This window comes from Sciurus vulgaris (genome assembly GCF_902686455.1).
Source record: "Sciurus vulgaris genome assembly, chromosome: 16".
Taxonomy (NCBI): domain Eukaryota; kingdom Metazoa; phylum Chordata; class Mammalia; order Rodentia; family Sciuridae; genus Sciurus; species Sciurus vulgaris.
Window position 1 is genome coordinate 75,065,117 of NC_136477.1, and position 13,208 is coordinate 75,078,324.

Below are 13,208 nucleotides of genomic sequence, written 5' to 3' on the forward strand. Positions count from 1 at the left end.
GTGCTGGGAAAACTGGAAATCCATATGTAGCAAACTAAAATTAAATTTGTATATCTCAACCTGCACAGAAATAAACTCAAAGTGGATCAAAGATCTAGAAACTAAAACAGAGATCCTGTGCCTAATAGAAGAAAAAGTAAGCCCAAATCTTCATCATGTCAGCTTAGGACCTGAGTTCCTTAACAAGACTCCTAAAATGCAAAAAGTAAGATCAAGAATCAATAAATAGAATGAATTCAAACTAAAAAGCTTCTCAGCAAAGAAAACAATAAATGAGAAGAGGGAACCCATAGAGAGGAAGAAAATGTTTTTCCCCTGCATCTCATGTACAGAATTAAACTCCAGGATATATAAATAACTCAAAAAAATTAATACCAAAACAAACCAACAAACCAATAATCCAATCACAAATGGTCTAAGGAACTGACCAGACACTTCTCAGAAGAAGAAATATGATCAGTCAACATATTTATATATGTTTTATAAGTATATAAAAATTTTTTCAAAATCTCTAGCAATCAGAAAAATGCAAATCAAAACTACTCTAAGATTCCACCTAACTCCAGTCAGAATTCCAATTATGAATAATCTGACCATCAATAAATGTTGAAGATGTGGGCTAAGAGCTACACTCAGACATTCTTGGTGGAACTGCAGATTGCTGCAACCATTATGAAAAGCAGTATGGAGATTCCTGAGAAAACATGGAATGGAACCACCATTTGACCCATTTATCCTGCTCCTCATTTTATAACCCAAGGATATAAAATCAGCATACTATAGTGATGCAGCCACGTCAATATTTACAGCACCTCAATTCACAAAAGCCAAACTGTGTGGAACCAGATACCTTTTATCTGATGAATGGATAAAGAAAATGTGGTATATATACATAATGAAATGATTCAATCTCAAAGAAAAATTAAATTATGGCACTTGCCAGGAAATTGATGGAGCTGAAGAATATCATGCTAAGGAAAATAAGCCAATCCCCCCCAAATTAAAGGCTGAATATTTTCTCTGATATGTGAATGCTAATTCACAATAATGGAAGAGGGAATAGGGAAGAATAGAGCTCCTTTGGGTCTTTGGATTAGGCAGAAGGGAGTGAACAGTGGGGAGGTGGTATGGGGGAGGAAGGGTAGTAGAATGCACTGGATGTTATTACCCTATGCAGAAATATGATTACACATCTAGTGTGCTTCTATGCTGTGTACAGCCAGAATGAGATATGTATATGTATATTTATGATGTATATGTATAATGTGTCAAATGCTTTATACTGTCATGTATAACTAACTGAAACAAATTTTAAAAAGAAAGAATCTCTTTAAAATACAAAGATATGAGTGGAAAATAAGCACATGAAAAGATGGTCAACATCATTTGATATTAGGTAAATGCAAATAAAAATTACGAGATGCTCATTGATGGGTGAATTGATTAGCATATTTTTATATATGCATACAAGAAAATACTCGATCACTGGCTGGTCACAGTCACAGAGGTAGCAGGTGGGCACCCAACCCACCTGCCTTGTGGAGATAGGCAGTGGGTAGCCAACTTGTCCAACCACCAGGCCAAAGAGAGACACCATTACTGAGCAACCCCGCCTGACCACCATGCTGAGGTCTGTCACTATCATGGAGCAAGGCGGCAGACGAGCCAACCAACCTGCATTATGGAGCTACCCAGAGGATTCTTTATAGGCTGGTGCGGGAATTTCAAATTATTCCTGAGGGTGTGGCCATCATCATTGGAAGAGCAGCTCCCTTCCTGAGACACCTACTGGATGCTAGAGGACCTTTGACAAGACCCAGAAGTCAAGAAGTGGAGGGACTGAGGGACTCAGGACCAACTCAGAGACACCAGGTGAGTCTATCACACTGGTTGGGCTCCCTGATTGGGGTACTAGTCCCAAAATGCAGGGAACTTCATGGAGTAGAGTGGACCAGTGTGACTCCCCTGCTGGAGCAGAGAACCCTGCTGGAGCATTGCAGAGGAGGGTCTTTGATGTAGAGTGAGGGTCCAAGGCCCAGGCAGTAGCTCCAGTTCCCAGGGAACATAGCAGAGGAGGACCACTCAGTGAGGGAGTCCCTCACAGGGCCAGGCTTCCCACCCCAGGAGGGCAGGGACCCTGGGAACAATGCAGAGGAGGGCTTCCCAGTCCAGATGGTAGTTCTAGAGCGAAGGGAACTTCTCACAGAAGAGCTGACCAGTGAAACATACTCACCAAGGGAGTCTTCCCTGCTGAGCATGGCTTTCCCACCAGGGCAGTAGAACCAGAGACACAGGGCCAGATTAGACATGTCCCAGTCTGCAGTCTAGTCCCCCTTTGACTGACCATCAGTCAACAAGTGGAGGCACCTCTGCCCAATGGCAGGGAATATACCTCACCTGAAGGCCACCACACCTAGAGGGCCAGCTTCCTAGTGGAGCACTGCATTATCGCATTCCTCTAGACTTCAGGCTACTGAAAGCTAAGAGACGAGTTCTTGGAAATCTACAGAGAAAACAGTAGTCAAGAGAAGAAAATTCCAATATCTCAGAGTTTCACTACTAGAGAGGTAGATACCTGAGCAATATGAGAAAACAAGGGAAGAAAATGTCCCCAACAAACCTAGATGGTATAGCAATAAAATCCAATGAAAGCATGGCAGAAGAAATGTCAGAAAGGGGGTTCAGGATATATGTAATTAAAACGATCAGAGAAGCAAATGAGGCGATGAAAGGGCAAATGTAGGCATTGAATGATTGTACCAATCGACAGTTAAAAGAGCAAATACAGGAAGCAAAAGATCATTTCAATAAAGTTAGAGATACTGAAAAAAAAGAGAAATCCTTGAAATGAAGAAAACAATAAACCAAATTAAAAATTCCATAGAAAGCATAACCAATAGGATAGAACGCCTGAAAGACAGGACATCAGATATCGAAGAAAAAATATTTAATCTTGAAAACAAAGTTGACCAAACAGAGAAGATGGTAAAAAATCATAAACAGAATCTACAAGAACTATGGGATATCCTGAAAAGGCCGAATTTAAGAATTATTGGGATTGAGGAAGGATTAGAGAAACAAACCAAAGGAATGAACAATCGATTCAATGAAATAATATCAGAAAATTTTCCAAATCTGAAGAATGAAATGGAAAATCAAGTACAAGAGGCTTATATTACTCTGGAAAGTAGTATGGAGATTCCTTGGAAAGCTGGAAATGGAACCACCATTTAACCCAGCTATCCCACTCCTTGGCCTATACCCAAAGGACTTAAAAGCAGCATACTACAGAGATACAGCCACCTCCATGTTCATTGATGCTCAATTCACCATAGCCAGATTGTGGAACCAACCTAGATGTCCTTCAATTGATGAATGGATAAAGAAACTGTGGCATATATATATATATATATATATATATACAATAGAATATTACTCCACCATAAAGAATGATAAAATTATGGCATTTGCAGGCAAACGGATAAAATTGGAGAATATCATGCTAAGTGAGATAAGCCAATCTCAAAAAACCAAATGACAAATGATGTCGCTGATAAGCAGATGATGACATATAATGGAGAGTAGGAGGGGTTAGCATTAGTGTTAGGGTTAGGTTTAGGGTTAGGGTTAAGGAGGGTGGCAAGAATAGAGGAAGGAATGACTGTATAGAGGGAAAAGAGGGGTGAGAGGGGTGGGGGGAAGGAAAAAAATGACAGAATGAATCAAACAACATTACCCTATGTAAATTTATGATTACCCAAATGGTATGCCTTTACTCCATTTACAAACCGAGAAACAAATGTATCTCATTTATTTACAATAAAAAAGGGGCTTATAGGACTCCAAATACACGAAATTACAACAGACCCACAACAAAACACATTATAATAAAAATAACTAACATACAAAAGAGAGACGGAATTTTAAAGGCTGCGAGAGTAAAGAATCAAATTACATTCAGGGAGAAACCAATACGGATATTAGCAGATTTTTCAGTCCAGACCCTAAAAGCTAGAAGGCTCTGGAACAACATTTCACAAGCTGTGAAAGAAAATGGATGCCAACCAAGAATCTTATACCCAACAAAACTAACCTTCAGATATGATGATAAAATAAAATGCTTCCAAGATAAACAAAAGAGAAAAGAGTTTACAAAAAGAAAGTTGGCATTATAGAACATTCTCAGCAAAATATTTCATGAGGAAGAGATGAAAAACAATGATGTAAATCAGCAAAGAAAGGAAGTACCCTAGAGGAACAGCCAAATAAAGGAGAAACCAAGTCGGGTCAAAAAAAAAATGAGCCCAATGACCAGGAATACAAATCATATTTTAATAATAATAACCCTGAATGTTAATGGCCTGAACTTAACAATCAAAAGACATAGACTGGCAGATTGGATTAAAAAGAAAGATCCAACAATTTGCTGCCTGCAAGAGACTCATCTCATAGAAAGAGATACCCACAGACTAAAGCTGAAAGGATGGGAAAAACATACCATGCACATGAACACAGCAAAAAAAAAATCTGGTGTATCCATTCTCATATCAGATAATGTCAACTTCAAGCTAAAGTTAGAAAGGATAAAAAGGACATTTCATACTGCTTAAGAGCAGCATCAATCAGTAAGACATAACAATCATAAATATCTATGCCCCAAATGGCTCATCATATATGTAAAACAAATCCTTCTCAATGCCAGAAATCAAATAGACCAAAACACAATAATACTACATGATTTGAACACACCTCTCTCACCACTGGACACATCCTCCAAACAAAAATTGAAATGAGAAACAATAGATCTCAATAACACAATCAATAATTTAGACTTAATGGACATTTATAGATATACTATCCAACAAAGAGTGAATACAGTTTCTTCACAGCAGCACAGGGATCCTTCTCTAAAATGAACCATATTTTATGCCACAAAGCTAAAGTTAGCAAATACAAGAAGATAGAGATACTACCTTGTATTCTATCAGATCATAATGGTTTGAAGTTAGAAATAAATGACAGAGTAAACAACAGAAGCTACTCAAACACAGGGAGATTAAATAATATGCTATTGTATGATGAATGGATAACAGAAGTTATCAGAAAGGAAATCAAAAAATTCTTAGAGGTAAAAGAGAACAAAGAAACATCATATCAAAATTTCTGGTACACTATGAAAGCAGTACTTCAAGGAAAATTTGTTTCATGGCGTGCATTCAATAAAAGAAAAATCAACAAATAAATGACCTGACACTATGACTCAAAGCCCTAGAAACAGAAGAATAGACAACACCTGAAGTATTGGACAGAAAATAGTTAAAAATCAGAGCTGAAATCTACAAAATTGAAACAAAAGAAACAATGGAAAAATTGACAAAATAAATAGTTGGTTCTTTGAAAAAATAAAGAAATTGATAAAACCTTAGCCACACTAACGAAGAGAAGGAGAAAGTAAATCCAAATTACTAAAATTCAGAAGGAACAAGGAAATATCACAACAAACATGAGTGAAATACAAAACATAATTAGAAGCTATTTTGAAAATCTGTATTCTAACAAAATTGAAAATCTTGAAGACAACAACAGGTTTCTAGAGACATATGAATTACCTAATCTGAACCAGGAAGACATTCATAATTTAAATAGATCAATTTCAAGTAATGAAATAGAAGTCATCGAAAGCCTACCAAAAAAGAAAATTTCTGGACCAGATGTGTTCTCAGCTGATTTCTACAAAACATTTAAAGAACAGCTCATTCCAATACTTCTCAAAGTATTTCATGAAGTAGAAGAGGAAATCCTCCCAAAATCATTCTATGAAACCAATATCACCCTGATGCCTAACTCAGACAGAGACACATTGAAGAATGAAAACTTCAGACCAATATACTTAATGAACATTGGTTCAAAAATTCTCAACAAAATCTTAGCAAATCACATACAAAAATATATTAAAAAGATAGTGCACAATGAACAAGTGGGTTTTATCCCAGGGATGCAAAGTTGGTTCAACATTCGGAAATCAATAAAAGTAATTCACCATATCAACAGACTTAAAGTGAAGAATCACATGATTATTTTAAAAGATGCAGAAAAAGCATTTGATAAAATACAGCATCACTTCATGCTCAAAACACTAGAAAACATAGGGATAGTGGGAACATTCCTTAACATTGTAAAGGCCATCTATGCTAAGCCCATGGCTAATATCAATCTTAATGGTGAAAATTGAAAGCATTCCCCCTAAAAACTAGAACTAGGCAGGGATGCCCTCTTTCACCACTTCTATTCAATATTGTCCTTGAAATTCTAGCCAGAGCTACTAGACAGACCAAGGAAATTATAGGGATACAAATAGGAAAAGAAGAACTCAAACTATCCCTATTTGCTGATTACATGATTATATATTTAAAGCAACCAGGAAATTCCACCAGAAAACTTTTAGAACTCTTACGTGAATTCAGTAAAGTAGCAGGATATAAGATCAATGCTCAAAATCCAATGCATTTTTATACATAAGTGAAGAATCTTCAGAAAGAAGAGTTAGGAAAACTACCCCATTCACAATAACTTCAAAAAAATAAAATACTTGGGGATCAATCTCACAAAAGTGGTGAAAGAACTCTACAATGAGAACTACAGAACACTAAAGAAAGAAATAAAAGAAAACCTTAGAAGATGGAAAGATCTCCCATGTTCTTGGATAGGCAGAACTAATATTGTCTAAAAGGCCATACTACCAAAAGGGCTATATAGATTCAATGCAATTCCAATTAAAATACCAATGATGTACTTAACAGAAATAAAGCAAGCAATCATGAAATACATCTGGAAGAATCACAAACCCAGAATAACTAAAGCAATCCTTAGTGGGAAGGATGAAGCAGGGGGTATCACAATAACAGATCTCCAACTATACTACAAAGGAATAGTAACAAAAACCACATGTTATTGGCACCAAAATAGACAGGTAGAACAATAGTACAGAATAGAGGACATGGACACAAACCCAAATAAATACAATTTTCTCATACTAGACAAAAGGGCCAAAAATATGCAATGGAGAAATGATAGCCTCTTCAACAAATGGTGCTGGGAAAACTGGAAATCCATATGCAACTGAATGAAATTAAATGCCTATCTCTCACCCTGCACAAAAATCAACTCACATTGGATCAAGGACCTTGAAATCAGACCAGAGACCCTGCATCTTATAGAAGAAATAGTAGGTCCAAATCTTCAACATGTTTGCTTAGGATGAGACTTCCTTGACAGGACCCCCATAGCACAAGAAATAAAAGCAAGAATGAATAACTGGGATAGATTCAAACTAAAAAGCTTTCTCTCAGCAAATGAAACTATCAGGAAAGCAAAGGGAGAACCTACAGCGTGAGAGAAAATCTTTGCCACTCATACTTCAGCTAGAGCACTAATTTCCATATTATATTATGAATTCAAAAAACTCTACATGAATACAAATAACCCAATCAACAAGTAGGCTAAGGAAATGAACACACAATTCACAGAATATCTACAAGCAATCAACAGACATATGAAAAAATGTTCACCATCTTTAGTAATAAGAGAAATACAAATCAAAACTACCCTAAAATTCCATCTCACCCCAATTAGAATAGTGATCATCAAGAATCCTAGCAACAATAGGTGTTGGCGAGGATGTGGGGAGAAAGGTACACCCATAAATTGCTTGTGGGGCTGCAAATTAGTGCAGCCAATCTGGAAAGCAGTGTGAAGATTCCTCAGAAATCTTGGAATGGAACCACCATTTGACCCAGCTATACCACTTATTGGCCTACACCCAAGACTTAAAATCAGCCTACTAGAGAGACACAGCCACAACAATGTTCATAGCTGCGCAATTCACAATATCCAGATTGTGGAGCCAACATAGATAGATGCCCTTCAATTGTTGAATGGATAAAGAAACTCTGATATATATATATATATATATATATATATATATATATATATATACACACACACACACACACACACACACACACACACACACACACAATGGAATATTACTCTGCCATAAAGAATAATAAAATTATGGCACTCGCAGGCAAATGTATAAAATTGGAGAATATTATGCTAAGTGAGATAAGCCAATCTCAAAAACCCAAAGGACAAATTATCTCACTGATAAGCAGATAATGACACATATATGGGGAGGGAGGGGGCAAGAATGGAGGAAGGAGGGACTGTATAGAGGGACAAGAGAGGTGGGAGGAGTGGTGGGGAAGAAAAAAATAACAGAATGAATCAAAAACTATTACCCTAGGTAAATTTATGATTAAACAAATTGTATGTTTTTACTTTAGGTACAAACAGAGAAGCAAGATGTATCCCATTTGTTTACAATAAAAATGAATTTTTAAAAAAGAAAATACTCCACAATAAAAAGGAATAAGAAATTGATGCTTTCTAAAGCAAATTAATATGATACTGGCTAAAAATCATCAGAGTAATACATACTACATGATTTTGTATATATAAAATTATAAAAAGTAAGTGAATGCATAGTGATGAATAGAAGATGAATTGTTGCTATGTGGGCAGGAGGTGCAGGATTATATCAAGGTATGTACACTTTACATATGTATAGTTTATTTTTTTGCAAATTGTTCTTCAATGAAACTACTTTTAAATATTCATTCTAGATTTTCCTGTTTTTGAAGTCCTAATTTTTGGCTTACCCACCTCCACGAGTTCTCTTAGTTTCTCCTCATCTTGATGATCCTCTTCTCTTATCTTAACTACAGAATTCAAGAGTCATTTCATGATGAGCAATTCTGCTCTTGCCTGGAAGTCTCAGCTTGTGACATCAGCTCAAATTTGAACACCTGACACTTACCTCTCAGAACTTCAGAAGTTCAAGATCCAAAGCATATGAATTCAGAAACTCTATTTTCCCATTTATTAGCTGGGTGATTCATCAAGTTGCTCATTTTTTCCTACACTCACATTATCTCATTTAAAAAATGGTGAAATTGATAAAAACCCATGTTATACAACTTGATGTAAGGGTTAAATGAATTAAAAATGAAAATATGTACAATATATAGGGCATTTGGTAAGTATTTCATGTTATCTCTTATTACTTCTATGATTAAAAGCATTTTTCCATGCTGTAGCATGTATCAGTGTATTTCTTTTCGTGTAATCCTCTCTTCACTTTTATTCAGTTTTGTCAACTAGGTGTTGATACCTAAAGAATAATTTTCTTTTATCTAATTTAAAAATGGTATAATATACATAAGATCCATTTTCCACATAATAATTTTATTGTATAAATCAATGACATTAATTAAATTTACATTGTTTTGCAAACCATTATCACTATCCATCTCCAGAAGGTTATTACCGCAAACTAAAACCATGCAGGTTTCAGTTTCTAAACACTGACTTTCAATCTTTCTCTTTTTGATAACCAACAGTTATCAAACTGTTTTAATAATGCCCAATTTTCGATAACCAACATTCTATATTCTCTGTACATAAATTTGCCTATTTCCAATATCTCATTTAATTTGGACAGATAGTGTTTGTCCTTTGGTCTCTGATGTGTTTTGCTCAGTTTAATATTTTCAAGAATCAACCATGTTTTAGCTTGTATCAAAATTTTATTACTTATTAGGGTTAATAATATTAAATTTTATGACTGGACCATGAAATGACATGTTGCCACAAAGATAACTACCAAGGGGTACATAACTGTGAGTATAAGCAGTCAGGAGACAGTATCATCAGGGTCCCTGCAGTGACTAGACATGGAAAATCCACACAGAGGTACCACCATGTACACAATGAGAGAGCTCCATTGGAGGGACACACATAGATGTAAGAACATATCTATTCTAGACAAGTATCTAGAATGTAAACAAATGAAAAAGAGGTGAAATGAAGGTAGGGTTTAGTTGCTGATCACGATTTCTCCCTGTCTTTGAGGACGAATAGCATTCTCCCATTTGAATAAAATCTTGAAAACTTTAACTTTTTGGGATTTATGAGCACTATGAGTTCTCTAATGTTCAATAATGTTTGAGCAATGGCTAAGATCTTTGAACAACTTTTTCCACTTGTACTCCCTCTAACCAGGTTGTATTCCCAGGTGCTGAGTAAGGGATGATCAATTGTTGGAGATATTGTCACACTGACACAGTTTTTTCATTTGGATAATTCTCTTTGCTATGATTTTTCTGGCTTGGAATAAATTTTTACTCATACTTACAGGAATGGTACAATGTTCTCATTTGTAGAGCTTCTCTCCAGTATGAATTCTCTGATGTCTAATAAGGTATGATTTTTGATTAAAAGCTTTGTCACATTCTCCACATTTATATGGCTTCTCTCCAGTATGAATTCTACTGTGGTAGGTAAGACTAGTTTTTTGATTAAAAGCTTTGCCACATTCTTTACAATTGTAGGGCTTCTCTCCTGTATGGATTCTCTGGTGGCGAGTAAGACTTGATTTTTTATTAAAAGCTTTGTCACATTCAGTACATTTGCAGGGCTTCTTTCCAGTATGAATTCTGCTGTGGTAAATAAGGCTTGATTTTTCTTTAAAAACTTTGTCACAGTCTTCACATTTGTAGGGCTTCTCTCCAGTATGTGTTCTCTGGTGGCAAATAAGGCTTGATTTTTGATTAAAAGCTTTGCCACATTCTTTACATTTGTAAGATTTCTTCCTGGTATGGATTCTCTGGTGGCGAGTAACACTTAATTTTCTTTTAAAAGCTTTGTCACACTCTGTACATTTGTAGGGCTTCTGTCCTGTATGAATTCTGTTGTGGTGAATAAGGTTTTCTTTTTTATTAAAAGCTTTGTAACATTCTTCACATTTTTAGGGCTTCTCTCCAGTATGTGTTCTCTGGTGGCAAGTAAGGCTTGATTTTTTATTAAAAGCTTTGCCACATTCTTTACATTTGTAGGGCTTCTCCCCAGTATGAATTCTATGGTGGTCAATAAGGTGTTCCTTTTTATTAAAAGCTTTGTAACATTCTTCACATTTGTAGGGCTTCTCTTCAGTATGTGTTCTCTGGTGGCAAGTAAGGCTTGATTTTTGATTAAAAGCTTTGCCACATTCTTTACATTTGTAGGGCTTCTCCCCAGTATGATTTCTATGGTGGTCAATAAGGTGTGATTTTGCATTAAAAGTTTTGCTACATTCTTCACATTTGTAGGTCTTCTCTCCAGTATGAATTCTGCTGTAGAGGATAAGGAGTGCTCCTCTATTAAAAGTTTTATCACATTGTTTACATTTGTAGGGCTTCTCTCCAGTATGAATTTTGCTGTGGTGAATAAAGTTTGATTTTTGATTAAATGTTTTGTCACATTCTCCACATTTGAAGAACTTCTCACAAGTATGAATTATCTGCTGTTGAGTAAGAATTGATCTTCGATAAAAAGCTTTATCATATTTAAATTTGTAGGCCTTCTCTCCAGTATGAATTCTCTGGTGGTCAATAAGGTGTGATTTATCATTAAAAACTTTGTCACATTCTTTACATTTATAGGACTTCTCCCCAGTACAAATTCTGTGGTGGTGAGTAAGGGCTGACTTTTGATAATATGATTTCTGATGTTCATTCTCAGTTGCCATTTTCAATATTTTCCTTTTTTTTAAGTAGTCAAAGTCACAATTTCTGTATTTTCCATTTATCACTTTTTGAAATATATTTTTTATGCCCTGCTCTGGTGAAAATGCTTGGGTATGATGGGAAGTCATTGCTGAAATAATTCAAATTAAAATTATTTTACTTACTAGACTGGGATGAATTTGTTTTGTTCACATTGCATACATAAAATATGAAATCATAGCAGTGTCTGTACATCATCAGGCTAGCAGTTTAGTAAATCCAAGGTCATTATTACTCCAGAAATATATAATTAAATAAAAATGTACAGACAAATTAATATTATAAAAATTACCCAAACTATTATAGAGATCACAGTATCCAAGATGAGTATCTTACTAAAGAGAGTAACATGGTAGAGGGAAGGAAATATGTTACTTTTATCTACCACAGACTTTCCTCCTCTCTAACATTGCATTGTGCAAAAGGAAAACTCTACCAGCTATGTTCACTCTCAGTCAAATAAGGGAACTATGAAACATACACAAACATTTGTGGTTTTCTTGCAGAGCATCTGAAATCTGCTTTCTGTCTATCAAGACACAGGGACCTGAAAATAGCACATACATTTTAGATGATAATGCACAGATATTCAACAAAGTTAAAGAGCCTATGGATTCTTAAGAAGATACACACACAAAATTTTTAATTTAAAAAATGCACTTATATCTGGAAGATTCTCCATGAAAACAAGTTTGAGAGGCAATAAAAACATTGCACAGCCTATGTCCATATTACTTGGATGAAGCCAACACATGGCAATCAAGACTAATTTTTTTTTAATTTTTTGTGTATTATTTGCTGATTTGTTTCATTGAACTTTGTGCATTTACTAAGTTTATCATGATATATATATATATATGATGAAATGACTAAATGAAGTGAATTAACACATGCATATTTCATACAATTATCAGTTTGTGCTTATGAAATATTGCATTCAGTCTTTTAATATTTATCAATAACATAAATCACTATACTCATCATGTGGTACGACAAAACTCTTGACCTTCTTGTATCCATTGAAATAAAAATTTGTAGACTGTGAGTAACAAAATGCCAACAGTCAACAAAACACAGTACCTGGTGACCACAATTTTACTCACTGAATATGACTTCCACATGTGAGTCAAATATTCCTACAACTGATTTTCTGTGTCTGCCTTATTTCACTTAATGCAGTCCTGCATATTCAAATTATGTCAATTTGAATGACATATTACTTTTCTTAGTTAAATATTAAGTGTCTAAATATCACACTTTTACTCATTTGACTACTGATGAGCACACAGTTGAGTCTATATCTTGAATATTGAGAACAATGTTTACACTGAGCACAACAGTGAATTCCTCTCTTTCACATACTTATTACTCTCTTATGGATACATATTTAATAATGGCATTTCTGGATCACAAGGTCATTTTTCTGTGTGGTGCTTGGGATTAAGCCCAATGGTGCTATACCACTAATCTGCAACACAAGTCTTTTAAAAATTGTTTGAGACATGGTGTTTCAAAATTTCTGTGACTTGCCTCCAACTTGAAATC

General features: G+C 35.3%; 1 protein-coding gene across 1 annotated transcript in view; it reads right to left on the bottom strand.

Moving 5' to 3' along the window:
• Positions 1-9,996: 9,996 nt before the first annotated feature.
• LOC306646606 (uncharacterized protein) overlaps positions 9,997-13,208 on the bottom strand; it is a 38,535-nt gene continuing 35,323 nt past the window's right edge. Inside the window, exons 4-5 of the mRNA XM_079115246.1 lie at positions 12,145-12,210; positions 9,997-11,754 (exon numbers count right to left, since the gene is read on the bottom strand). Coding sequence (XP_078971372.1) covers positions 10,868-11,754; positions 12,145-12,210 — 953 coding nt within the window. The 3' untranslated portion in view covers positions 9,997-10,867. The remainder of the gene's footprint in view (positions 11,755-12,144; positions 12,211-13,208) is intronic.